The sequence below is a fragment of the Orbicella franksi genome, chromosome 9 (genome assembly GCF_964199315.1).
Source record: "Orbicella franksi chromosome 9, jaOrbFran1.1, whole genome shotgun sequence".
Taxonomy (NCBI): Eukaryota; Metazoa; Cnidaria; class Anthozoa; order Scleractinia; family Merulinidae; genus Orbicella; species Orbicella franksi.
The window spans coordinates 26,020,678-26,047,840 of NC_138153.1; the positions used below are offsets into that span (position 1 = coordinate 26,020,678).

The 27,163-nt window shown below is 40.4% G+C and overlaps 2 protein-coding genes and 2 long non-coding RNA genes across 8 annotated transcripts in view; 2 read left to right on the forward strand and 2 right to left on the reverse strand.

Moving 5' to 3' along the window:
- Nucleotides 1–27,163, forward strand: part of LOC145498205 (uncharacterized) — a 79,262-nt gene that overhangs the window by 40,185 nt on the left and 11,914 nt on the right. The window contains exons 1-4 of one of the 4 annotated variants that reach the window (XR_014050812.1): nt 21,055–21,243; nt 22,596–22,675; nt 23,006–23,062; nt 24,043–24,107. The exons of 2 other annotated variants lie outside the window; for them this stretch is intronic. This is a non-coding gene — a long non-coding RNA (uncharacterized LOC145498205). Of the gene's footprint in view, nt 1–21,054; nt 21,244–22,595; nt 22,676–23,005; nt 23,063–24,042; nt 24,108–27,163 lie in introns of those variants that run through there. One more of the 4 variants, XR_014050811.1, reaches the window with a different exon arrangement.
- The window catches only part of LOC145498206 (uncharacterized), a 90,952-nt gene that overhangs the window by 25,578 nt on the left and 38,211 nt on the right, over nt 1–27,163 (reverse strand). The window lies entirely within an intron of this gene.
- The window catches only part of LOC145498169 (uncharacterized), a 69,943-nt gene that overhangs the window by 1,268 nt on the left and 41,512 nt on the right, over nt 1–27,163 (forward strand). The window contains exon 2 of one of the 2 annotated variants that reach the window (XR_014050785.1): nt 2,569–7,672. Coding sequence is in view for 1 of the 2 variants with exons in the window: in XM_081478057.1 (XP_081334183.1) it covers nt 2,569–6,305 (3,737 nt within the window). In the remaining variant the exon portion in view is untranslated. Of the gene's footprint in view, nt 1–2,568; nt 7,966–27,163 lie in introns of those variants that run through there. The other variant, XM_081478057.1, reaches the window with a different exon arrangement.
- On the reverse strand, nt 17,661–18,917 carry LOC145497427 (uncharacterized). The gene has a single exon (XM_081477231.1). It carries the CDS (start codon nt 18,906–18,908, stop codon nt 17,661–17,663), a length of 1,248 nt encoding a protein of 415 aa, XP_081333357.1. The 5' UTR covers nt 18,909–18,917.

Consider the following 27,163-nt stretch of genomic DNA (forward strand, 5'->3'; position numbering starts at 1 on the left):
CAGTGTTAATGGCATTTAAAAACCTTGTAGACATGTCTTCACGAAATGAGAACAAACCCTCTCATAGGCACGTGATTTGCGATCAAATCATTTGTTTTTGCCCCTGCTGAAGGAAGACCAATTTCACGCCTACCTAACAGCTCAGGCACAAAATGCTTTCCCTATGATTTTTTTTTTTATCATACCAAGCCATCTTTGCGATCAATGTATTTGTTTTCGCCCCTGCTGAATGGAGACCAATGAATTTCAGGCCTACCTAATAGCTCAGGCACAAAATACTGCCCCTAGATTTTTTTTTTTTTTTTTTTTTTTGTTAACATACCAACCTACCAAAACTCGAACACACTCTTTAATCTACGATTACTACTAGTAATAAATTAAAATTATACAAAATACGTGGGCTACATACCAGCGCTTCTTTTGCACTTTAGCTTCCTTCGATTCAGCGTTCAGCTCGAAAGAAGGTGTTCCCCTTTACGCAACGCATTTCCACGTTTTCGTTTAGTATTTCCGAGGAGAAATGGGGAATTTTTTAGCGATTGGCTACTTGGACAATTTTCGCAAAACTTGTCATTTTCAATTTGCATGGACTCCCGCCATTTTGTTTTCCGCCATCTTGGTGTTTCCGCTGACCAGTACCAACAAGGGGCGTTACACGAGACGCGACGATGGAGGATGGTGAGTTAAGATTTGCATTTGGAATAAAACTAAATGCATTCGTTTATGCTGTTTTTTTTTTTGTTGTCTTTTTGCTTACGTTGTGCCTATTACCATCGTAGTTTTAACAATACTTAAAATCACACTGTAATTAAGGCACTGAAAACTTACACGCTGTGAGAGACCCTGCTCCACTAACCCTGCTTTCACATCCCAAATGCCCAGAACATAGGACGGTTACAATGACCTCTCTTAAGTTTTAGCTGGATTATAACTGCACATGTAACCTCACCATCCATCTTTCGAAGGTGAAGTTCATAATCTGGTTTCCAACATCATTTTTCTAGGCCGTTTTCCCACAAAGGTCTTACACTTTTTTGCGATTGAAACACCAGAAACATTTTTTGCACTTGGCCGCTAGCAACGCCCCTCAATTGTACTGGTCAGCGGAAAAAACCAAGATGGCGGAAAACAAAATGGCGGAAGTCCATGCAACTTGGAAATGACAAGTTTTGCAGAAATTGTCCGAGTGGCTGATCGCTAAAAAATTCCTGATTCCCCTCTGAAATACTAAACGAAAACTTGGAGATGCGTTGCGTGAAGGAGAACACCTTCTTTCGAGCTGAACGCGGAATCGAAGGGAACTAAAGTGCGAAAGAAGCGGTGGTATGTAGCACACGTATTTTGTATAACTTTAATTTATTATCATTTTTTTCACCGAAAAAATTGAGGGGTACAGAAGAGGGTCCAGAAGGGGCTCCAGACGGGGGGTCCAGAAGGGGGGGTCTAGAAGGGGGTGTCCAGAAGGGGGGGTCCATGTTTTGTCTACACCCGATTTGTAAGAGTAGAGGCACGCTAAAATAGGACGCTACCATTTTTGCCGTTTCGGTGAGTAACCGTCAACTATAGCTACCCATGTATAAAAGGAAGAAGTTTTCGTTATTAAGTAGTGAAACTAAAATTATAATGTTTCAGCCGTCTATATGGTTAGCGGAAAAGAAATCTCAACATAGGAGTGACTTCTCAGCTGTAGATTGCTCGCATTATCAAACCCCTAGAACGAGATGGGCCGGTTAATTAAAAGAGGACTAACAATATTCAGACGGAGTTTCATAGTCTCACAGATCCTGGGGAAAGGGGTGGTTGAGCCCTCACTCTATAACATTAGAGCTATCACACTGAAACCTGAGGATTTATAGCTCGTTCAAGCTATTTCCTTTGAAGTCCACAACATGGAACTATGACGTCATACGACAAAGAAATGCGTCACTTTTTCTGAACAGACGCCATGTTGGATTTTCTGATGTTTATTTTAAAAGCTTTAGAAAACCACTAAAACTAGCTAAAACGTAGTCAAAATCCAGAACAACGCTAGTGTAAGAATGTTTCAATTTATTTTCATTTAAAACAGGAAAATTCAAACTACAAGATCCTTGAGCGATGATAAGTCAAACCAATTTGTTCCCAAATAAATTTTAGGAGTTCGTTACTTCAATGCTTTTAAAGTTACAAGCGGCCAAAGCTGGGGATGTCCTCAAAAGTTAAGCTAGTGCAGGGTTAACGAAAACTTTGAATTGTTTCATAAAATATCAACAATGACTTGCACAAGACATTTATTGTCTCCTTATTAAAAATTGGTGGGGAAAAAAATCGAGTTTAAACAAAAAGAATCAACAAAAAAATGCTTTTTTTTTCTAATCCCGCTCTAGCAATAATTAGCTTTCGAAAAAACCTTTGGCCTGAAGGAAAAGTATGTTATATAATATTTGTTTTGGTATATTCTATCTCTTGAATAGCAATGTTTTACTATCCTCCAGTGCATTTATTTGTTTATTCATCCATCCATCCATCCATCTGCCCGTTCGTTCGTTCGTTCATTTAATTATTATTTGTTGGTTAATTGATTTACAGGACTTAAAACAATTCTACCGAGATCAAATCTTCCTGCAAAGGTTCCCCACTTCATTGGCCGTGAGGAAGAATGTGACAAGATTGTTGGTCACACGACTTCCGAATCCACCCGACTCGTCTCCGTCTGGGGTTCGCCAGGGTTCGGAAAAACGTCCGTTGCCATCGCAGTGGGTCATCATCTTCAAGCACTTGAGCTGCCCGTCTTCTTTCTCTCATTACGTGGACTTAAGTCAAAAAGCGATTTAACGTCCAAATTTCTTAGTCTGTTCCGACAGGCTGGGACACTTGAAACTGATAAGTTGCAGGATTTATCAGCTGGCGATGAGCTTTGCTTAGTTTTTGACAGACTATCGGATCGCTGTGTTATAATCCTGGATAATGCCGATGACCTGTTTGAATGTGGTGTGCCAAACGTAAAGGAGGAGGTTTTTAACCTCATTGGAGAAATCCTCAATCGCAGTGACAAAGTCAACTTTCTTTTAACCACAAGAGAATCTTTGTCCTTTTTGAACTTACATTTGCAGGGACACAAGTCTGTCAGAATAAGAGAACTAGACAAGTTGTCATGTCAAACCCTAGCTCGAGAATTGCTCCCAGGAGCGAGCTCTTCTGATTTGACAAAAGTTTCACAAATCTGTGGGCAGGTTCCCTTAGCCATAAAATTACTGTGTTCCTCCATTTCTGACGATTTTACTCCGGCGAGTCAGTATCTTGAATTCATCGAGTGCACAGAAAACATAGTGGAAATGCTGGACAACCCAGAATATCCAAGCAATTCGAGATTGAGATCTCTCTTCGAGTCGTCTTTCCAAAGACTCTCTACACAAGACCAAGAGGCACTGGTATCTTTGTGTATTCTTCCTCCGCATTTTGATTTAAAGATTTCTGCAGCTGTTTTGGGGATAACCAGAACAACTGAAGCAGAGAAGGTGTTGCGAAGACTTCAGAGAAAATCTCTCATTGATTGTTCTTCAGAATTAAGCAAATTTTCTATTCATAAACTAATTCAGTCGTTTGCAAGAGAAAAGGGAGAAGCTGACATGAAAGAAACAGTTCTCATCTCAAAATCTCGCTTCCATGCATTTTACATTGCCCTGTTCGAGGAACTAAATGAGAATTTCCTTTCCGGACATTCCATGTCTGCGTTCATTGAGTTCTATGAAGTGAAAGAAAACATTGTTCAAAGTCTAATTGATGGTTGTTTGGATTCAAAACCAGCCGACAGAGTTTTCGATGTTTTGGCGAAAGCAGAGCTGTTTCTTGACACTCTCTTTTGGAATGACGGATCTACGTTTTACAAAATTCTCGATTCAGCAATAAGGGAGGCTCATCAGACAGGGAAACATGTTTTCTACCGGCGCCTGCTTAATTCCAAGGTATTTGGTCAGGTGACCTGGGGCGCAAGAGGAAACACAAAGAAGTTGCTTTCTGAGGCTGAGGCTGTTCAAGTGCCAACTTCTTCCCATTGTGATGGAGAGAAAGGAAAACACTTGTGCTACTATGGACTCCATCAGCTTGTTATCGGAAAGACAGAGGATGGAGTGAAAGTTTTAGAAGAAGCACTTTCTTCCATGAACACAAGTCCGGAGCACATCATTTTGAAGCTTATTATTTTTCAAATTTTTGCAATCTATTACCAAAGCAAAAATGATTCAGTGACCTCATCCAACTTTTATCTAAAAGCACTAAAGGAATGCAGAGATGCCAGCGACACTTGTTTACTGGTGATACCTATGCCAGAGCCAGCAATAAAGAAAGTTGGTGAACGCTGCATCATTCCGACAAACAAAGCAAACCCTTCGGTAAACCAGCCTCTGAAAGTTATCATTATCCTTCTCGTGAGCAAAGCAGTCAAACTCTTCTCTACCTCAGACACCAATCAAATGTTTGGCAACGTGTTGCTTACCATACTAAACGACTGTAAATCAACACTCAACAACACTAAAACTGGTTGGTACAACTTTCATCGCAATGTCGTTAGTGTGCTCGAGTTACTTGGTAGGGACAGAGACGCTTTAAGGCTTACAGAGGAAAGGATTAGCTTTCATCAAAAAGCACTGCAACAAAGCGTTGAAAGGGAACAAAACAACAGAGAAATTCAAGAACAGCACGAGGAGGCACTAGCTCAGAACTATTGTGACCTAGGCGACATTCAATACCATAGAAGCAACTACACAGAAGCTATTACGTCGTACACACGTGCTCTTGATATCAGAATTAAATTGTTTGGTGAAGAACATCCCGACACCGCTGACAGCTACCATAAAATAGGAGCTACACAGCATTGCCTGAGTGATTACACCGCCGCCCTTGAGTCAAAAAAGCGTGCTCTTGATATCAGATTTAAATTGTTTGGTGAAGAACATCCCAACACCGCTGACAGCTACCATTCAGTAGGAGTTACACAGCATTCCCTGAGTGATTACACCGCCGCTCTTGAGTCAGCCAAGCGTGCTCTTGATATCAGAATTAAATTGTTTGGTGAAGAACATCCCAACACCGCTGACAGCTACCATTCAGTAGGAGTTACACAGCATTCCCTGAGTGATTACACCGCCGCTCTTGAGTCAGCCAGGCGTGCTCTTGATATCAGAATTAAATTGTTTGGTGAGGAACATCCCAACACCGCTGACAGCTACCATGAAATAGGAACTGCACAGCATTCCCTGAGTGATTACACCGCCGCCCTTGAGTCAAAGAAACGTGCTCTTGATATCAGAATTAAATTGTTTGGTGAAGAACATCCCAACACCGCTGACAGCTACCATTCAGTAGGAGCTACACAGCATTCCCTGAGTGATTACACCGACGCCCTTGAGTCAGCCAAGCGTGCTCTTGATATCAGAATTAAATTGTTTGGTGAAGAACATCCCAACACCGCTGACAGCTACCATTCAGTAGGAGTTACACAGCATTCCCTGAGTGATTACACCGCCGCTCTTGAGTCAGCCAAGCGTGCTCTTGATATCAGAATTAAATTGTTTGGTGAAGAACATCCCAACACCGCTGACAGCTACCATAATATAAGAGCTACACAGCATTCCCTGAGTGATTACACCGCCGCCCTTGAGTCAAAGAAGCGTGCTCTTGATATCAGAATTAAATTGTTTAGTGAAGAACATCCCAACACCGCTGACAGCTACCATTCAGTAGGAGTTACACAGCATTCCCTGAGTGATTACACCGCCGCTCTTGAGTCAAAAAAGCGTGCTCTTGATATCAGAATTAAATTGTTTGGTGAAGAACATCCCAACACCGCTGACAGCTACCATTCAGTAGGAGTTACACAGCATTCCCTGAGTGATTACACCGCCGCCCTTGAGTCAGCCAAGCGTGCTCTTGATATCAGAATTAAATTGTTTGGTGAAGAACATCCCAACACCGCTGACAGCTACCATGAAATAGGAGCTGCACAGCATTCCCTGAGTGATTACACCGCCGCCCTTGAGTCAGCCAAGCGTGCTCTTGATATCAGAATTAAATTGTTTGGTGAAGAACATCCCAACACCGCTGACAGCTACCATTCAGTAGGAGCTACACAGCATTCCCTGAGTGATTACACCGCCGCCCTTGAGTCAAAGAAACGTGCTCTTGATATCAGAATTAAATTGTTTGGTGAAGAACATCCCAACACCGCTGACAGCTACCATTCAGTAGGAGTTACACAGCATTCCCTGAGTGATTACACCGCCGCTCTTGAGTCAGCCAAGCGTGCTCTTGATATCAGAATTAAATGATTTGGTGAAGAGCATCCAATGACCGCTGACAGCTACAGATCAGTACGTGTTTTAAGTTTCTAACTTGTTCTCTCAAACATCCCTGATTAAGGATGTAACTGGTTTTTTTTACAGAGCAGCTGTTTTCTGCGTGCACGGTGTACTTGCGAGGTATCGGTAGTGACTTGAGATCGAGTAGATTTGCCGCCATGTTGGCTTAGGAATAGTGGGCGGTGAAGGAGGAAGGGAAAAATTTTCTTTGTTCTTCCCCTCCCCATTACTCCAGCTCTTACCCCTCTTGTGGCCTAACCCCAACTACCACGTCACTCTTTTGTCTCTATCCAAGCCTCTTCCGGGTTTGAATTGAAGCTGGTGGTTGCTTGATCAAAATGCGCCTGTTAACGTTATCTCTAGGAATCCAGCATATTAAATGTATCGGTCATCGCCAGATATTGCGCATAGTTACACCAAATAACATTTTCCTACTTTTAAGACTCGAAAATATGCCCTTGAAACCTCAAACGCAATATACATTTAGATATTAGGCCGTTCGATCCGAAGCCTATAGGCTTGTGTTTAGATTGAGTCTTAAGTCCTAAATCCCCACTGAGATTTCTTTTGTATTATATTTGTCATAGCAGTTTGTTCCAAAGTTTGCCGGTAATGCCCACTCGACAACTGCAGAATTTGTTATTGTTATTCCAGTTCGCTATCGTGTTTTGCGTCGTTAACGTTAGATGGTCACCTTGTGTATTTTAGGGTTAGCTAGAAACTTCTTATAAAAGGGAACTTAACCACGCGCGTTTTTGACACGAGGACGGCAACCGGAAGAGAAGATTTCGCATGCTAGGACCGTATTGTCTCCCAGAGTTTTTATACTACTCATCTCTAATGAAGAAAAGATACTTAGCACTGTGAATATGGTTGTGTGAGGACAAGTTAAAAGTAAAAGTAACTCACTTCCGGTTACCGTCCGCGTCTCAAAAACGCGCGTGCTTAAGTTCCCAAAACACAGGAGTCTTCTGCAAATATAAGCCTGACTAGTTAGATAACGGTAAATTCCTTCTGATGAAAAGCACTCCGTCATTTTTTCTAGTCAACAAAGGCAAAGAAATCATGATTAATCAGGAGAAAATTGGTGAGAATTTTAAGAAGCCAGAACAGTTTGTTATGAGAAAATTATACCCAGATCTTATTTACACCGGTCTTTTCTTAGTCTTCAGAAGAAATATAATAGGAACACGAAAAAAACTCGCTTTTGGGCGAAAAGTACTGAAAGTTAAAATTTTCAAGTCGGGTTGTTTCTATGGAAACCGGTCAAGCCAATACTTGTATATTGCTGATTACGATTTAGGATTCATTAGTGTTTGATAAATAAGGAATAAGACGTGGGCGCGCGTAGATATGGAATTTATCTCCGAATGTTCAACGCGAGATCTCACGAGTGAGCGCAGCTAACAAGTGAGATAAAGTTGAACACGAGAAGAGAAATTTCACATTTACAAGCAACCTTGTATTATAATAACGACGTTTTTGACGATTTTCCGAAGTTTTCCGACTACTTACCGAAGATTTACAAAGACTCTCCAAAAGTTAACCGAAGGCTACACGAACGTTTCCGAGCATTTCCCGAAGATTACCGGATTTACAAAGACTTCCGGCGAAGATGTTTCAATTAAACACCAACAACTTTAAGTATAGTTTGAAGGGTTAAACATGATATCAAACGTCAATATTATTTCATCGATATGATCAACTGAAATTATCGTAATTTTACACGTGTTCAATAACAGCTTTTCTCAGGGCTTGTAATCGATGTGAAACACCGCAGACCAGATTTCTTTACTGAGGCGATCATAGAAACCAGAGAAGCAGCGAGATCAAAGGTAGCTGCCAGCCCCCCTGCCCCAGACATACTAATTGATTCACACTTAAATCGGAAAACTAAGTAGAATTTATAGCTAAAAACATCAAAAAAAGTATTAGCGTTTTACTTAAGTTATATTAAGGCATCGTGTTGATTTAAAGTGTTGTGCTTTCAAAATGATTTAAGGATATTGAATTTACCCTACGAAAATATCAAATCTCAAGGTCTTGTTGAAAGAGAAGTAACATTTCATTAACAATGCATCTTTAACCTCAGTGTTAAGGGCCTTTTGCACTGCTCTGTATAGTGGCTAGTTTTCACTAGCGCGTAACCAGAAAGAACATACGCAGATGTGAAGTAGGGTGCTGTTAACTGCCATTTGTTGGGAAATTTTCCTAACAAAAGGCTCTAATTACATTGCTGCCACATTTCTCTGACTTTAATGGTAGAAAATTAACCGTGTTAGATTAAATTTTCCTTGGTTGAAAATTTCAATTTTTTCTGACTCAAGATAAAAATTCCTTGACTTTTCCCTGACCTGAAGAATTTTCCCCCCTGACCATTTCCTGACCTGTGACAACACTGTAATTGTCAACATCTTACTGCCTTTGCATATGTGCTAGTAAGCTGCTGACAGCCAGTTTCTTCTCTTACGCCTCGTCCACACCACGCCGGAGACATTGGAAACCGGCGTTTTCACTCTGAAAACGCATCAATTGCTTTTCGTCCACACTACGCCGGAGAAATTTGAAAACGCATTAATCACCGCTCATTTTGTTTTTGTGTTTGAGGAAAACTCGGGCAGAGAAATCACGCGATTATCGTGACGCCATCGTTTTCGACAAGCTCCATTTTAAGATGTTTTATGTCCACACAAACGAAAAGCCGACGTTCTCAAATTTTCCCCGATTTGAAGAGCGTTTTTGAAAAGCTCCGTTTCCGGGACAGATTAGTGTGGACAGTAGGCCTAACCGATACCGTGTTTTCAAATTCCTCCGGTGAAATGTGGACTCGGCCTTAGGTCTCTAAGACAAGTGTTTATCAGTTTCGTCTCATCCCTTTGAGACTAAAGCGTGAAGCCTTTTAATCCCTGCTGAATTCCAAGAGAAAAACAAACTGCCTGTAGTCTAATGTGCTAGCCTGAGTGAAAGCCACCCTTTAGAAAGAGCATTGTACACAGAAATTAACTAAATGTAGATACTAGTAAACACTCCAATTACTAATTTAGAGGAAATTGCTATCATTTTATTCACTGCATTATAAATGCAATATATTATTGCTTGTTAACTATATTATATTTCTCTTCTTAGAATATTTCTACTGGTATTGCTCAAGACGACTGCACATCAGTCTCCAAGCGTTAAGCCATTATTATGTATTAAAGTTGTCTCCTGGACAGATTTTCATGTGACTGTAATTGGTTAAAAACTCTCCGTGCAATTTATGCAACCGCCCCTAACCAATCAGAGCGGAGACTATATTCTCAAAGCCAATCAGGTGCGTTGAAAACTCAGTAAATGAGTTCACGTGACTTTTCCAACTCTCGTCACCGACTGCTCCTGACTTTCCCGCGCTTTTCGGTGATTGCCGAGTTCCGATTGGCTGGTTAGATATTTGCAGGCGCTGTGATCCGTTCTGATAATTTTGAATTTAAAAGCTTTACAACAGTCATTAGAAAATCACTATTTTTAAAGTAAATTTTACAACAAACATTTACAATTATAATGTACAGCTCGATATAAATTGGAATGGAGATTTGGCTAGCTACCGGGGTCTGTCACCGCGTGTGCAAAAACGTTACAAAAGAATTCAAATTGAGAAAACAGACCTTGTGTTTTTATTGTCTTTCTTTCCGTTTTGTGGTTATCTTTTATCCATTTTACGCTGCAACTGGAAGAATCCGGCTGCTTTCACAAACCTTATTCAGCCTCGGCACCCCACTCGATAATAAGTACGCCTAAAGAATGGTATTCCGCCATGTTTTCCTTGTAAAAGTACTGAAGCAACGAATTTAATAATTGAGTTTCAAAATATTGCGACGCAATGAGTTCTTGCCTTGGCATAACTTGGTTATTTTCCACAATTTTTTTACCGAGATGACCAATCTCTCCATTCACATAAACTGTGCCTGGCTGGATTTGGGAACTGATCACTTCTGGGTGGTCAAAGTTCATCTTTGACTTTTATCCCGGATCCCCGGGGGGTGGCGGACAAAGTTCATTTGGTATACTAAAAGTCTGTGTCAGTCCCAACTAATTGCAAAAAAGAATCCACGAGGACACTTCGTGACTTCGTACACTCCCACGCAATTTCTTCAGGATAAAGTCGACCCTCTGCTGTGCGTTTAGGTTTGTCTCAAAGCTCCTTTCCGGACACGAGGCGTTGCGTGACATTGATAAGTTGGATTGTGTTATGTTACTTTTGATGTTAGTTTAGATAAGAGTGATACAACAAGACAACATTCCCTGACTGGTGTCGTGACATATATTGATATCGCAGATGCGAAAAGCGTGACCTTACTCCTTTAACAAGAACACGACGCAATGCCGTGCCTGTATTGCAACGATAAACTAGGAAGAGACCATCCTTGAAAATCGGCTTTTCCCAGTTACGTGACATCACAATTGAGCAAAGAGTATTCATCTGTACCGAGTCTTGATATCGCGGTCTTGAATGAACCGCCCATTCTGGCGTCACCGTCACTGTTGATGACAAAAGATCATGTTAAAAAAGAAGTCAGCGAAATGAACGAGTGACCAGCAAAATGTGTTTCCTCAAAACGCGCACGAAATTTTCGCGGTTTGCGCGGGTTTCTCCTGAATTGCACATGGAGGTCTGGGAGGAAAGAAAAGAGCGCGAAATACTTAATGGATTCTCTTAGACTGCGAGCAGTCTCTTTTTTGTTCAAAAATCCGCGGGGGAAGAACGCAAAGAAAAACGTAACACACAAGCGAGCGGTGGCATGGCTTGTGAGGTTTCGAGCGATATGCGAAGCGGCGACCCGCAGGTAGTGCGTCGCGTCTTTCGACGCCCGCGCTACTTGTGGCTCGTGTGACTTCGCCACTTGCCGCTTGCGACATGTCACGCTCGCAGTCACGCTTGCAGTTACGATCGCAGTCACGATCGCACGCTTACTTGATTTGTGTTCTTGCCCACGGATTTTCGAGCAAAAGAGAGACTGCTCGCATTCTAGGATTCTCTCACAGCACGTTAACCAATTTCAAACTTGGGAGTAAATCTAGATAAAACACAGGGCATGCAATTTCTTCGTTTCCTGGGAGGCACGTGGAAACTCGAGACGCTAGAGTCGCTAGACGGAATTGCTGGTTTTCAGTGTCACGCAATTCAAAATAGATCAAAATAAAAATCAAAACTGGTCAATAGATAAAGTCCAGAATCTGGGGAATGAAAGAAGGTAAATATGCAAAGACCGTCGCCAAAATTCTGGTCACAGCAATTTTTCTTATGCGAGATATACGGAGAAATTTTTTACCCAAATTTATAGAGATTTGTATGGAGACGCCATGCTGGTGCCATCCGTATGGGCACCAACATGGCGGCCGGAAACTAACAGAAACATCTGTCACTGAGTTTCGCTACAGAAGCGTGAATTTATCCCTCGAGGAACTCTAAAACATTAAAATAATACTTTTTCTAAGACATGAACTGTTCAGATAGCCAAGTTCTCTGAAGTAAGTCACTCTTTTAACCATCATGACAGCTCTCTAGGCCATCATGTAAATACCGTGTCACGCAAAAGCTTAGAAATTCAAGCGTAGTTTATCACAAATTTGTATGAATATTAGTTTTCAGCTGCTCTCATACATCATTTAAGTAAAATCTCAGGAAGATTAATAGATTTGTAGTTCGAATTTTAGTGACGTCATGTGAAAACCAGCTATATAAAAAGTTAAAACCGTCTACGAAGGAAATCAGGCAACGCGCCATCGATCCCAACAAAAGTACAGTGACCTTGAAGACACAAATAACTGCTTCGAAGATGACTGTTCCATGTACTGTGTTCGAAAACGGCGAAGAAGGTCGGCCTCAAGGGAAGCCAAAAATATATAAGGTAAACAAAAATGAAAGGGAAAATTCTGATTGGTTCCCTGAGAGGTCCGATTTTTGCAATATGGACCGCTAAGATGTTTCGCTTGCGAATTGTTTTTTTAAAACGATGCAAAAAAGAAAATAATTGCTGTAAGTAGGCATCGTTTTTCCTTCATATTTTGCGGACAATTTGAGTTTAACTTCTAAGAAGCGACTAGAAAAACTTAAATAAATGTTTAGCTTTAGCACACACGTTTACCGAGAATAAATTGCTGGCGTATAAATATTTACAGCAGCGTTTCAAGAGCCATTATAATAAATCATTTATTGTACCGGCTTGTTCGATCCGTATTTTAGAAAAATTGGTCTCGTTCTTTCTGTAGCAAGTCTATGGATTGAGCTGCAAAAAGAACTCGACCAATATTTCTCAAGGGAAAGTGGACGTCATGCTAGTTAGTAACACACATAAAACGGTTTCACTTGTGTCGAAAAGTAATTGGTTGTGGATTTCTACGCTACATGATTGGCTTAAAAAACTCGCGCCACTTTTTCATCCAATCAGAAGTAAAAACAAAACCATTCGTGACTCGCTCGCTTACGTTTTCCCGCGCTTTGTGTCAGTTACACGTATTTACTTCGAGTTTTGATTGGTTCATTAGACTGTCTGTGTTCTTTGTGATTGGCCAGAGTGATTACTTTGGTTTTGGTTTTACGACACTCATTGAAAACCGCTTTGTATTTGAATGCAGCCAGTGAGCTAATAATATCTAACTGACCTGAGTAAAGACTTGATAGCTTGCTCTGGCTTGTCTTGTGGCTGGACGAGACTGGGACCGTTCATTTTTTATGTAGGAGGGGCTGGTGGGATTTAGGGGGGGGGGGCATGCGAAAAAATGGCTTTCGAGGGGGGGCCATCCCAAAAAAATAAGGGAAAAAGGGGGGGGGGCACGTGGAATATTTTAGTAAAACTTTAAAATGGCATAATGTTTGAAGATCAAAAAAAATGCTTTAGAATAAACATAGAAGGCAGGATACAAATTTATTACAAACTTTCCTTCTGCTTTAAAAAAAACGTTTGGCGACAAAAAGCATTTGTAGCTACTGAAAAGAAGTATTTAACACTGTTATTTTCGAATGCAACTTTCACTGGCACTCATCTTCATCTTCGCTGTCGATCGTCGAGTTCTTCGTCGCCCCTTGTGCTGCCGTGGGAGTCTCTTTCACCAATGCTGCAAGAAGCAGCAATGCTTTCCGTCACGGTGTACTCTTCAGGGTACATGAAGGTGTAAACATAATCTCTGACTTCCTGCTCAAGGTTGGTGGTGATTCTGCTTCTTGCAGCATTGGTGAAATAATTCCCTTCCAAGAGCTGTGCGATGTATGGCCCATCTCTTCTAAATAACGACGTGGCAACATCCTCAACTTTAATACATTCTTCCGGGACGGCCGTTCTAGGAGGGTACACAAGGCATTGTGGAAGATCATTTCCCAGCGGGTTTCCAACACAGATTCCATAAACTCGTTGGACGTTGTTTTCAGTCCGCTTCCTCTTTCTTTCATTTGACTTTCTGCGCTTTTCTTTTTTCCTTCTCCTTTTGTTGATGTGCTGAGTTTTAAAAGTGTTGACGGGCCAGCACGACTCCTGCAGTTCGCAAGGTTGTATAGCCTTTATAGCTTAGCTTTGACAAGGGTGTCTTTTAGGGATTTTCCTTTGCGATATGATAGAAGGGGTGGCTCCTTGAAGATATTTCTTAATTGTGGTTGGTTATGTATCAAGTGCCATTTCCCCATGAGTGTTTCTTGTATGTCAGGCAACGCCGGGTGGTGTTGTGTGACAAAGGGCAGAATTTTCTTTTGTGCGGTTCTGATCTTATTTGTCAGCGACGTTTTTCTTTCAGAAAATTTGACTTCTGAGAGATGTTTTTCTACTGTTGCTGCTGGGTAACCTCTATTCTTAAGGCGTACGGCAAAATTTCTAATGTTTTCCTCAAAAGTAAGTTGTGAGGAATTTGTTCTTAGAAGCCTTAACGCTTCTCTAACCACCTTGGCTCTACCTCACTCCATGTTTTTCATGGATCTTACTACGTACATGGATATTCACTGCAATCCTGGTCCTGATTTCGAAAATCCTTGCCTCAACTGGCCAGCACTTCGTTGCGAAGAATTGAATGTTCCCGCCAACAGACCTAATTATTCAAGGATGCAACTCCTTGGATTAAGATCTAAATCTACGCTTCAACCGGACCTCTATCAGTTTCTGAAAACTCTTGGAATTCTCAAAACACGCTGTATTCGATCTGGCAAATCTACAAAGCAATCGTCTGGATTTTACAGAATTAAACCGCTTATTACTGAACGTAAACATTCAACATGGAAACCAATTGCTTCGAGACCTAATTTGAATAATCTTGTTCAGATCAAAAAACAACCACCACCTCAACTTCCATCTACAAAGTTACTCAACTTTTGTCTTCTGAATGCTAGATCTATTGTCAATAAAACTCTTCAAATCAAGGACTACGTGGTAGATAAGAATATTGACATTTTGGCTCTAACAGAAACTTGGCTTAAATCTAATGAATGTCCTGACTTTATTACTCGCGATATTTGCCCCTTGGGATATGCCTTCGTTCACATACCAAGGCCTAATGGAACTGGTGGTGGCATCGGCCTGCTTTACAGAAAGGATCTCAAAATTCAACAAGTGAAAACTGATACTTGTAATTCATTTGAATTTATGGAACTATTATTTCACTCTAGCTCATCTGTTATTCGTATTGTTATTGTTTATCGACCACCATTATCAGCTAGGAATGGCCTTACACATGCTCAATTCTTCGACGAATTCTCCTATCTACTGGAACTCTTGGTATCTTCTTCTGGTAAACTTCTCCTGGCTGGTGACTTTAATTTTCACGTCAACGATCGATCGAATGGCCCAGCTTGTCAATTTTTGGATCTGTTAAACTGCTTCAATCTGAATACCATGAATGTCAATATTCCAACCCATAAAAGTGATAATGTCTTGGATCTTATTATTACCAGGTTAGATGAAACAACGACATCAAATTTCTCAATCGATGACCCTGCTATCTCCGATCACTTTGCTGTCTATTGTAACTTGGCTGTTTCAAGGCCACCTAACCCGAAACAAGTCCTAAAGTCACGAAAGCTGTGCAATGTCAATTTACATAAGCTACGACAAGATATAAACTCATCTACTTTAGTCAAATCACCTTCGTCAGATATTACGGAGCTTTGCGATCAGTATGATGCTGTTTTATCCTCTATTTTGGATGAACATGCACCTCTGCGCACAAGGATTATCACCCTAAGACCTCATGCTCCTTTGTATAATAATGAGATTAGGAAGCAGAAAACCATTTGTCCCAAACGTGAACGGTGCTGGCGTCGTTCCGGTCTTGCGTCTGATTACCAATCTTACGTCGATCAGTGCCTTGTTGTGAAAAACACTATTTTTAAATCAAAAATGGATTATTACTCCAATCTTATCGACGAGGCTGGAAGCGATAACAAGTCCCTTTTTGGCACCATCGACCGCCTTCTCCACAGGAAGCCCGAGAAGTGTCTTCCGTCTTGTTCCTCGGCTACGGAACTTGCCAACAATTTTATCACTTTCTTCGAAAATAAAATTATCAATATAAGATGTAAACTCGAAGCTGCCGAAATGCCTGATCTCTTCTGTACTTTGGACAAATTAACGCTTGACTGTCAGTTAAATGCCTTCTCACCTACTTCAATCGTTGAACTTTCGGAAGTTGCACGCAATGTTGTGTCTAAGTCTTGTAGCCTGGACCCTCTGCCTGCCGTCTTGTTAAAAGAAAATTTTGACATGCTTCTACCCACGCCTTGCAGGATTGTAAACTTGTCCCTGGAATCTGGATATGTGCCTCCTTCACTAAAAACCGCCGTCTTACTGCCACTACTCTAGAAACCATCCTTGGACCACGAAATCCTTAGTAATTATAGGCCTATCTCAAATCTCAAGGTCATTTCAAAAAATCATCGAAAAAGTTGTTGCAGTACGTCTTCAGGACTACTTGGAATCCAACCAACTTAATGAACCGCTACAATCAGCCTACAAGCGATTTCATAGCTGTGAAACCGCTCTTGTACGTGTAGACAATGATATTTTGCGTGCCATTGACGATCGTCACTGTGTTATACTCCTGCTACTTGATCTATCTGCTGCTTTTGACACTGTTGATCACGACATTCTTCTAACAAGACTGAAATCCAAGTTTTCAATCTGTGGCACTGCCCTTGAATGGTTTCGTTCCTATCTTACAAACCGCACACAATTTACCTTAATCGATGGAAAAAAATCACAGTCTCGTGAGCTTAAATGTGGAGTTCCCCAAGGTTCGGTCCTAGGGCCTATCCTGTACTTACTTTATACTGCACCACTGGCTGACATTCTACGGTACCACGAAACGCAATTTCACTTCTACGCTGACGATACTCAGTTATATATCTCTTTTTCAACAAACAACGACGTCGAATTAACTAATGCAGTTGGAAAAATTGAGGAATGTTTGTCTGATCTTGACAAGTGGATGTCTCTTAACAAGCTAAAACTGAATAAGGACAAGACGGAACTTCTTTATCTATACTCGAAACACAACCAGCAGCAGTCTCTACCACCAATCCGTTTTGGTCAAGACATAAATCAGCCATCTCAATTTGCTAGAAACATCGGTGTGATATTTGACAGTACCATGACTATGCTTCCGCATATCAGTTCTATTTGTAAATCAGCCTCTTATCATCTGCGCAACATCTCCCGGATAAGGAAATTCTTATCTACGAAAACCACCGAGATCCTGGTCCATGCTTTTGTGTCTTCCAAACTCGACCACTGCAACTCTCTTTTGTACAATGTACCGAAGTGTGCTTTAAAAAAGCCGCAGTCTGTTCAGAACGCCGCTGCCCGACTTATCACCTGTTCCCGAAAGTACGACCACATCATTCCAATACTGAAAGAATTACACTGGCTTACTGTTTCTGAACGCATTAAATTCAAGATTATGTTACTTACCTTTAAGGCTCTTCATCAACAATCTCCTGTCTACATTCAAGATCTAGTAGCGTACTACCAACCCTCCAGAATCCTCTGATCATCACACTTATTACTTCTTCACCCCACGAATTTTCACCTGAAGACGTATGGTTCTCGAGCTTTTGCTGTTTCCGCTCCTGAACTCTGGAACAGTCTACCTGTTTCTATCCGCTCATGTGACAATCTAAGTTCTTTTAAATCTAAACTCAAAACTCATCTTTTTAAGAAAACTTATTATTCTTAGCGATTTTTACTTTCTATTACTTTCTTAAAAGCACATTTTTAATTATTAAGATTAGTACAGCTCATTTTGGCGAATTGTACAGCGCCTAGAGCAGGCATGGATAGGCGCTATATAAATATTTATTAATTATTATTATTATTCTCCTTTAATAAAGCCTTTCGTAACGCCTGGCGGGTGACACGAATAAAAATTCGTGTATTGAAAGGTCTCTGTAGGTTTGAAATGTGTTCGCACATCAAGTATAGATTCCTTGAGGAATCTGTCATATTTGTACACTACAGTGTCCAAGAAAGTCGTCTCTATTTCTGATATTTCAGCCGTGAATTTGATAGTAGGGTGAAAGCTGTTTGCCTTCAAGAGAAATTCTTCTATTTTGTCTCTGTTTGTGTCCCACATTGATATGATGTCATCAATAAATCTCTTCCAAAAGATGGGTGTTGTGTTACTTTGTGTCAGTATTTCGCGTTCTATTTTGGCCATGAAGATATTAGCAAATGCTATGGCCATTTTCGTGCCCATCGCCGTTCCATGAGATTGGAGAAAATCTTTTCCGTTAAATTGGAATGAGTTTTCTTGTAGGATCAGACTGAGCATTTCTCTTAGATATCTCGTGGGTATGGGGAGATTCTCCTGATGAGATTCTTCGTATGCTTCGCATACAGTGTTAATACCCTCCTCTTGTGGTATGTTAGTATAGAGACTAGTGACATCCATTGAGACTAGGATGGTATTGAGAGGCAATTTTGTCTTCTCTACAAAATTGATGAAGTCTGTTGTATCTTTAAGATACGAAGGTTGTATTTGTGCTATAGGCTGAAGAAGGTGATCGACAAAAGCTGAGATACGTTCTGTAGGGCCATCGCACCCTGATATAATAGGTCTACCGACAGGGGTCGGTTTGTGAATCTTAGTGAGTGTGTAAAGCACTGGTATTCTTGGAGGGTTTGGCGCAAGGGAGAGCCATTTCGCCGTCATGTCGTCAATGTGGTCTTCTTGAAGCAGTGACTTAATCAATCGCTGTACTTTTTTGGCTGTGGTATCAATCATAGGTTTTTCTAGGGGTCGATAGTTGTTAATGTCATTGAGTAGGGCTTGACCCTCGTGTATTTTGTCTTCTCTATTTATTACGACGGTTGTGGTTCCCTTATCAGCTTTCTTGAGTATAATGTTTTTGTCACGCGAAAGTTCTTTGAGCGCACATCGCTCTCCATGTGAGAGATTGTCTTTTGGTTTCTCAATATTGATTGTAGCAAGTTCAAATTTGACTTCTTCTAGGAATGTTTCTAATGCTACAGAAGGTTGAACTGGTGGATTCCAGTCTGACTTAACGTGGAAAGGGTGAGGTTCTCTCTCCTTCCCGTAGAAGAGATATTGGAGGCGCATCCGCCTAGCAAATTGATTAAAATCTGCCAGTAACTGGCGCCTGATGAGATTTTCTCTCGTGACGGGCACTGGAATGAATTTTAAACCACATGATAGTAAAGTGATTTGTTCGTCTGTCAATTGTGTGTTTGACAGGTTTTTGATATGTTCTTTGCGTGACTCAATGGCGTTACGAAAACGCCTTTTACTCTGGTCTTTTCTCCTTTCTTTTCTTTTGCGGTTTTTCGCCGCTTTGTTGTTGTGTTTGTTTTTTTATCCCCTCTTCCCTTATTATTAAAGAGTCAGATAGGACAACAGGATAAGCTTCACTCTGTTTATTCGTTGTTTCAGACCTGATCTTTTCCAGCAGTGTGTCGCTAATCTTGGCTAAAATGACTGTGGCTAGTTCGTCAACATTCTCGTTTTTTACAATTTTCTCACTAGCCGGCCGTTGTTTTCTGTTTGAAGACTGCTCATTTACAAAGTTGGGGGAGAAGATGATTCAAGTGACGTCATTCTTGCATTCATCAATTCAGATGAGGAAGATGCCAATGAGAGGCCAAATGCCACACGCTCAGGGCGAGCCATAACTAGGAGATCCGAAATTGACTTCTCTTTCATTTGATTTGTTTTTTAAACAACAGCTCTCTGTAGTATAGGGATTGTAAATATTGTCTTCATAGTGAGCACAATAACGTGAAGTAGGGGGATAATAGAGAAATATTAAAAAAGTTGAAATCTAAATATTGCTTGTTCAATTTTTTTTGTGGGGGGGGGGGGTCATCCCAAAAAATGACCGCTATAAGGGGGGGGCATGTGAAAAATTGGTAAGCTGAGGGGGGGGGGGCATGCGATTTTTAAATGGTGCTTCCCAAATCCCACCAGCCCCCACTCCCTCATAAAAAATGAACGGTCCCAGTGAGAAGGAAAACTGTCTCGGAAAAGAACACATGGAGTTTATGTTTCACAAAGAGAGAATTACAACAATTAGTATAACACAGAGGGACGAGAGATATACAAAACACCCAGCAATTTTAGAACAAGGCTAAGCAATCTTTACGCGTGTGTTCAGTCAAAACCATCCTTCTTCCACCCTTCCCCTCTCCATTTCTCCAGATAAGTTTTTTTTTTCTTATAAGATTCGTGTTTAACAGCTGAAGATCACAGAGAATGACATTTAAGGCATCACTGTGCTGTTGATTTACCAATTTCTTTTGTCCGGGCCTTTTTAAGTGATATTCTTTATCAAACCAGTTTTTGTTTTAATAATATCGGCTTAAGGAAATCGTTTGTTATGTATCGGTATTCGTTGTTAACTAAAGGGTTAGCTGTGTCGGGTTCTACAGTATTATTGCACTGGTGAAAATAATGACGTGGCCCCAGTTATTCGAAGGCTGGATAACGCTATCCAGTGGATAAGTGTTGACAAAACAAACCTTGCTATTCGCTGGATAGTGGTTTATCCGGTGGATAGCGTTATCCGCCTTTCGAACAACCCAGGCCTGTAGTTTAGTGTCTGCATGGGACTATTGTACTGGAAGTGCTTTGTGTTTGGCCCCCGCTCCCCTAACCCCTCTCCCCCCATCTGATACTTTATGACCAGTCGCTTTACTAGTAGTCGCTGATAATTTCGACCGTTTCTCACCGGACTGTATCACAGCGTGCTTGAGAGTGGTCGATAGGTAGACTGGGAAGTCTTGGCATGCATATAATGTCCCATATTAGGCTTATAAGAGCTGTCAAGAAAACGTAGCCTGCGAACGCAGAGGTATTTCGGGCTGTCGCTTGTCTCCGCCGAAAATAACGTCTGCGAACCCGAGCCAGGAAACGATTTCTGTGACGTAATGACTTTTGTTTCTCTTTGGCCAATCAGATTCCATGATAGAATGAAACTCGAGTGCTCCCGCAGCGAATACCTCGCGCAGTAGTTCTGGGGTTACTTGAGCTAAACTGTGATCCTACGTCACAGAAATCGTTTCCTGGCTCGGGTTCGCAGACGTTATTTTCGGCGGAGACAAGCGACAGCCGGAAATACGTCTGCGTTCGCAGGCTAAAGAAAACGTGGCGATTGACAGTTTTACTCTCTAGTCCAGTCCCCACTCCAACAACCCAGTTTCGTCACCAGACCCCTTCAAACGGCGGAAGAATTCAAAATGGCGGTGGCCAAGGGAAAGTCGAATCTCCCACGTGTTTTCAGTCACTGCGTTTTTACGTGTAATTTTCTTCCTCAGGTCTTAGGACGTAGGTCGTATAAACAATTGCACATTACCCTGTCCAGAAAAAAAAAAAAAAAAAAGAACACGAGCTTCACGTACTTGGAGAATCAGCAAGAAAAGTAGGATAATTGCATTGAAAGGTAAGCTCTCCGTTCTGAAGCTGAGCTCGCTGAATATCTATTTACGCGTACAAATAAACTTCAGTTTTATTTAGCTGGTAATAAACTTAACGCCAATACTATGGATTCATTAAATAAGGCACTTAGTTGACTAGATGAAAAATATTGGCTAAAACGTGTCAAACGCACAGCTACTCGAACTTTTAGCTTGCAGAAGATCTAACAGGTAACTTGTACTTGTATTATATCTCAATATTAAACTAACACTTGTGTCATCGTATAAACTTAAATATAAGGCACAAAGTGTTGATCCTTATGTTGTAATAAGCGATATTGAATGATCTTGTTGTAAATAGTGCTATACAAGAAATAACATCATTATTATTATTGTTATTATTATTATTATTATTATTGTAAAATTATCAATTATTACAACTTGGTGCCTACCTTATGACAGCTATCAGTAAGAGGTGATTAATAACTGTGTTTCAAAGAATCAATCTATTTCCATTTCTTTTCAAATCAAGTCAAAGGTCTCACTGGGATCCATCTGAAAAATTATTAAAGTAAATGTTTTTCTTCAAAATTGTCAATTTGGTGGCATATGGATGCATGAAGCAACACTGTGAAGAATGTATTAAGTTTTATTTGTTATTTAAAAGATTAGCCACTGGGTTACGTTTGACAGCAAATGTTGTTTTGTATGATTGAGGTATTCCTAGAATTGTGAAGGTGGTAAGAGGTGGGGTGGTGTTGCAACTTAAAGGTAGACTATTTAATAATCCCTGAAAATTCCCAAAGTCACCATTATATCATAAAAATATTGACCTAGACTTGATCTGTAAAGCTGCGACTTGGTCCCATGAAAAACAGGTAGAAAATAAGAAACCTGTTTTGGAACTTGGACTGTCTGCATGTGCTGAATGGATCTTGAGCTTTGTGAATGAGATGGGTGTAAGAACTGACTTGCAAAGGAGTTGGTTCCACTCAGCAAAGTCTCTTCCTGAGTTTCTTGATCTGTATAGCTGTGACTTGGTCCCACAAAAAACAAGTAGAAAATAAGAAACTTGTTTTGGAACCTGGACTGTCTGCATGAGCTGAATGGATCTTGAGCTTTGTAGACAAGATTGGTATAAGAATGCAACAAATTCTCTTCCTGAGTTTCTGTGCAGGAAAGACGGTACTGTCTTACAACAAAGCTGATACTTAGGCCAAGTGTGAAAGAAAATAATTCTTGAACAGTCATTATGGTAAAGACTTCACAGGAGTATGTCTTTAGAACAAGGTGAAGGTCTAACAGAATTTCTTTAATTTTACTAGGTTCATAGGTTCGCTTTCAGTTTTGTTATTACTCAATTTCAATTTGATTGCAGAAAAGATCTTGCCAGAGTGTAATTTTCAGAATAGTGCTATCTTGGACACCCACAATGCAATGGTAGCATGGATTAATTAGGTGAGTAAGTGTGTCAGTGTGATTACATGATGTACTGTACAAGCAAACATTAGATACCTTTAGAGGGTATTATGAGTATGAGAAATACAGTTGAACCCCTATTAAGTGATCACACTCGGGGAAATGGGAGGTGGCCGCTAAACAGGGGTTTGTTTACCTTGAATATTTTCAACATCGGGTTAGTTTCTTAGAGATCATGGAGTCACTTCAAGACAATCATAATAAATATGCGTTTGAATGTTTTAACATGCATTACTTTCTATTTTGGACTCTTATCTGCCATCACCTTTTCCAAAACAAAGTTAATTTAATATGTGTATTAAATTTTAGGTAGCTGTTAAATAGGGGTAAAGACAATAGAAACACCCTCATTGGGACAACCAAAAGGTACGTAGCCGTGGCTGCGTAATATAGGTAGCCAGCTAATAGGGGTTTGATTTACAGTATTTTACTGGCAATAATTTCAGGACTTTGATAACTGGCGGCTTACTGTGATAGGTGGCTGCTTAATAAACATTTGACTGTAATATGACTTTTGACTTCAGTGCAGTTACTTTTCCTGTTGCTGACCATTTGAATAGGGGAGACTGTACTGATATGAGATTGGAAGGAAACCTGATAATCATAAGTACTAGGTACTCATACTCAGATCTCAAGGTTTATATTCACATACACTGTATGGTCAGTCTAAAACGCAGACTGCAGGCAGCAGACTGCGGACTGGGGCTAAAATGCAGACTGAGGGTAAACTGAAGACTGCAGACCAGGGTTGAAATGAAGTCTACAGACTGCGATGATCAATCAAATCTTCATATCTTTCTCCACAGTTCAAATAGACGATCTTTCATATAATCACTTGTAATGATAGAACTGGTAACATAATTCAGGTAAATAGTCTACGGTCTGCATTCTGCATTTTATCCCCACTCTGCAGTCTGCAGTCCACAGTCTGCATTTTACACTGCCTGATTATATCCCTTGTTATGGGGTAGTGAAGTTTTGTTGAATGCTTTATGGACTTCTTTTTATGTTGCATAACCGTAATGATTTGATTTAATGCCCTCCTTCCAGTAAGCACCCTTTGTCTAATAAGTGTTCTCCTTTGTGTTGTTTTTAATAAGCAGCCCTATTTTGATAAGTGTCCTTTTTACAAGTTAAAAGCCACCATACTAAAAGTAATATTCAAGACATTGCCATATGCTGTTTTGAGGAATGAATTATGAAATCTAATCTATTCCATTTTAAGTTAAAAGAAATAGTAGTAGACAATACATGATTATTGTACTGGTACTATGGTACAATGATACTGTTATTCTACAGCTTTAGAATGATAAAAATAAAATTCAGTATGGCATTCTTGATTTCAGATCATTACTGTTTGCAGTAAGTTTGATAGAAGTGGAGGAAGACAATGTATACCCTCTTGAAGTAGGTAATTTTAAAATGATTGTATTTAATTGTAGCCTCTTTGATGTTCTTTGGTACCAAAAACCTTGCTGGAATAGTGAGGTCGACATAATGAGGCCAAGGTTTGAGATTTTCCCGTAAAGACATCACCTTTGAGGTTAATAAGTTGTTTATTATATCTATGGCCTTTTGCTTTTTTTCAAGCCTGTAATCAGCCTGTGGGCATTACTAGAATGAGCCAATCAGGTAAAAGGTGAAGGATGCAGACAAGCCAAGAGGTCAATCAGGCCAGAGCTTATCCCGGTTACTGTAGCATGAAGCAAAAAGGAATATTTCTACACTCCCCTCGATGGGATGCTAATCCCTCACACAGTTACCCCCAGCGTTAAATTCACTGCTACCCATTTTTACACCTGGGTGGAGAGAGGCACTTTGAGGGCAAAGTGTCCCTCCCAAGAACAGAATACAATGTCCCCGGCCAGGGCTTGAACCTGGACCAAGTTGAGCGCACTTACCATGGGGTCACCATGCCTTCACTAGCCAATCAGAGTGTTTGTTATATTGGCTACAAACACAAGCCACATAAAAATTGGTTATAGTAAACTATCTCCTAACCTCTCGCCTCTTCCTGTCTCCTCTCCTCCCTCCTTCATGGCATCCCATATTCTCTCCCCCCAATATAAACCTTGCAACAGTGAATCTCAGCATGAGTTCTTGACAAGAAGCAGGGTTTGTTTGTCATGTAGGATCAGAGGGATTCTTATTTGCTGGAACAGACACTATTGATTGCCGGCAAAACTTTTGTTGCAGATGAAATCAGATCTTAAGTTAAACAGCACAGTACATGTGTAGTTAAAAACAAACCATGCAAATGACTTTGAAGCCAGCTGCAGCTCAAATTCTGGTCCTGCAGTTGGATCTCACCTTGATATTATTATAACTTCTCTTCCCAGAGGTAAGACCTACCACTTGTATCAACCCAGTCTCCACATATCAGTTCTCCCCCAATACATATGTCCCCTTCTGTTATTTATTCATATATAGATTTAGACAAGCCTAAAAAGGGAGCTCCTGCGCCGGGTTGTTCAAAGCCTGATTAAGCTAACCCAGGATAAGTGTTGTGAGTTTTGTAACTTTGCTGTGATGTTTTCTGTCTGAGTGTAGTGTGGCCTTCTGTTTTGAGTTTGAATAATCTGAAAATACACAAACCAAAAGCAGTGAAAAACTTTTGTACACAAGACAAATTTATACTTTAGTAAACTTTTAATCCTGGGCTAGCATTAACCAGTCTTTGGACAACCCGGCCCAGCTGTTTACAACAACTGAGGTTAACCTGACATGAACCCATGATCCAATTGAAAACCAGCACTTGCTCAGCAGTCAACTTCAAAAACGCTTGACCTTCATAAGCTCTAAACTTGAGCTGGCGATATGGTCACGTGATACTGGTCAGCAGATGCCTTCTTTTGACAGGTGTCAATTGACCATAACAGGGATGTCCAATATCAAAGAAGGACGTTATACACGTAAACCAAGGCTGCATGTCTGTGTCAACCTATTAGCTGGAGTATGGCCACTATCTTGCAGGACCCTGTTGCTGTCAACATTGTGTCGCCATCGCCATTGTTCGTACGTGTCCACAAGCAATACCGCTAGCCATGATAACCATGAGAAAATCAATTCATGGGTTTCTTTTTCTTTCCTATGTGAGTATGGGGCTCCTCTTGGTGACCCTTTGGGCAGCCAGAGCTCTGCCATAAAAGTTAAAAACCCATCCCAAGATGTAAGGCTAGTTATGAATACATGTATAAACTCTCTCCAAATGTTGGCCCCATCCCCTTATATGAAAAAAAAAAATGTGTAAGTTTTCTTACCAGATTTAAGCCCTGTTACTAGATGTTGGCTCTCTGCAGGGTCCGAAATTGCGCTTTCCTGGTCGCCAATGCGACTAAAAATTTTGCACTGGCGACCAGAATTTCACAACTGGTCGCCAGCGGGAGATTAACTATTTCATGCCGGCAGGTTTCTTTCACAGGTCACAGGTCACCAAAAATATGCCAAAACGTCATAAAACAGATGCATACGAGTGCGTCCTAAGTGCAACTATAAGAGCTCTTTTTTGAAAAAAAAATACGTACGGGAAATCAGTTGTAGCACTGAAATAAAAAAAAATTGATCCAAAGAAAGCCAAGACTTATTTCTGTTGAAAATATAAATTGTTTGTAGCCTTTCAATATAATATGAAAACGAAAGAGGCTTACACTGACCGTGAATTATTTATTTACTTACGCGTGATTTGTGAACCAATGACTTTTTTTGGAGATTTTATCGTCATTAAAGCTCGTAAACTACACCAAACTAGATGTAAAACCTGCCCATTCCACGCGACTGAGAACTAACCACAGCGACAGTGAACCAGGAGGACCTAGAATCTAGTCTGTCACGATGTGTCACACATGCACACAGCATTTCGATGCATCAAAATGGAGGGTTCTGTATGTTTTGCGAAACATGGATAGAATTTGTATTTTTATGTAACACATGATTTAGCCTTTGCATTTTTACGTGAAAAGTGATTTTTTTCTGTTAACGTGAAGCTGTTTTCGAATTTTTTGTGATGCGTGAAAAGGCCGATTACAATGCGTGAAATTGTTTTCAGAGTAGGTATAGGGGACCCTCTTGTTTCTGTTTAGTACATACTCGTTGTAAAGATTTCAAAAAAAATGTAGAAATAAAACAGTTCAATTTACTATCATAATGAATTTTCTTATTAAGATAAAATATATTAACACTACATGTCTGAAAGCTACATTTCAAGCCATTTCGTACATATACCACCCCTAGAAATTTTTTCATTAAAATTATAGAGTAAAACATTTTTAGTTAGGGTTTGTTGCATGGAAACTTTGATAAACCTCTCGGGAATCTCAGTAATTGTTACATTGCGAAATTTACTGAGTGTTTTGATTGTGACCTGTGACCTGTGACCTGTGAAAGAAACCTGCCGATTTCATGCCACGATAATTACACAAACAATAGCTTTGATTTTCAGCCAAATCGATTGAAATAAAATTCAAAGCC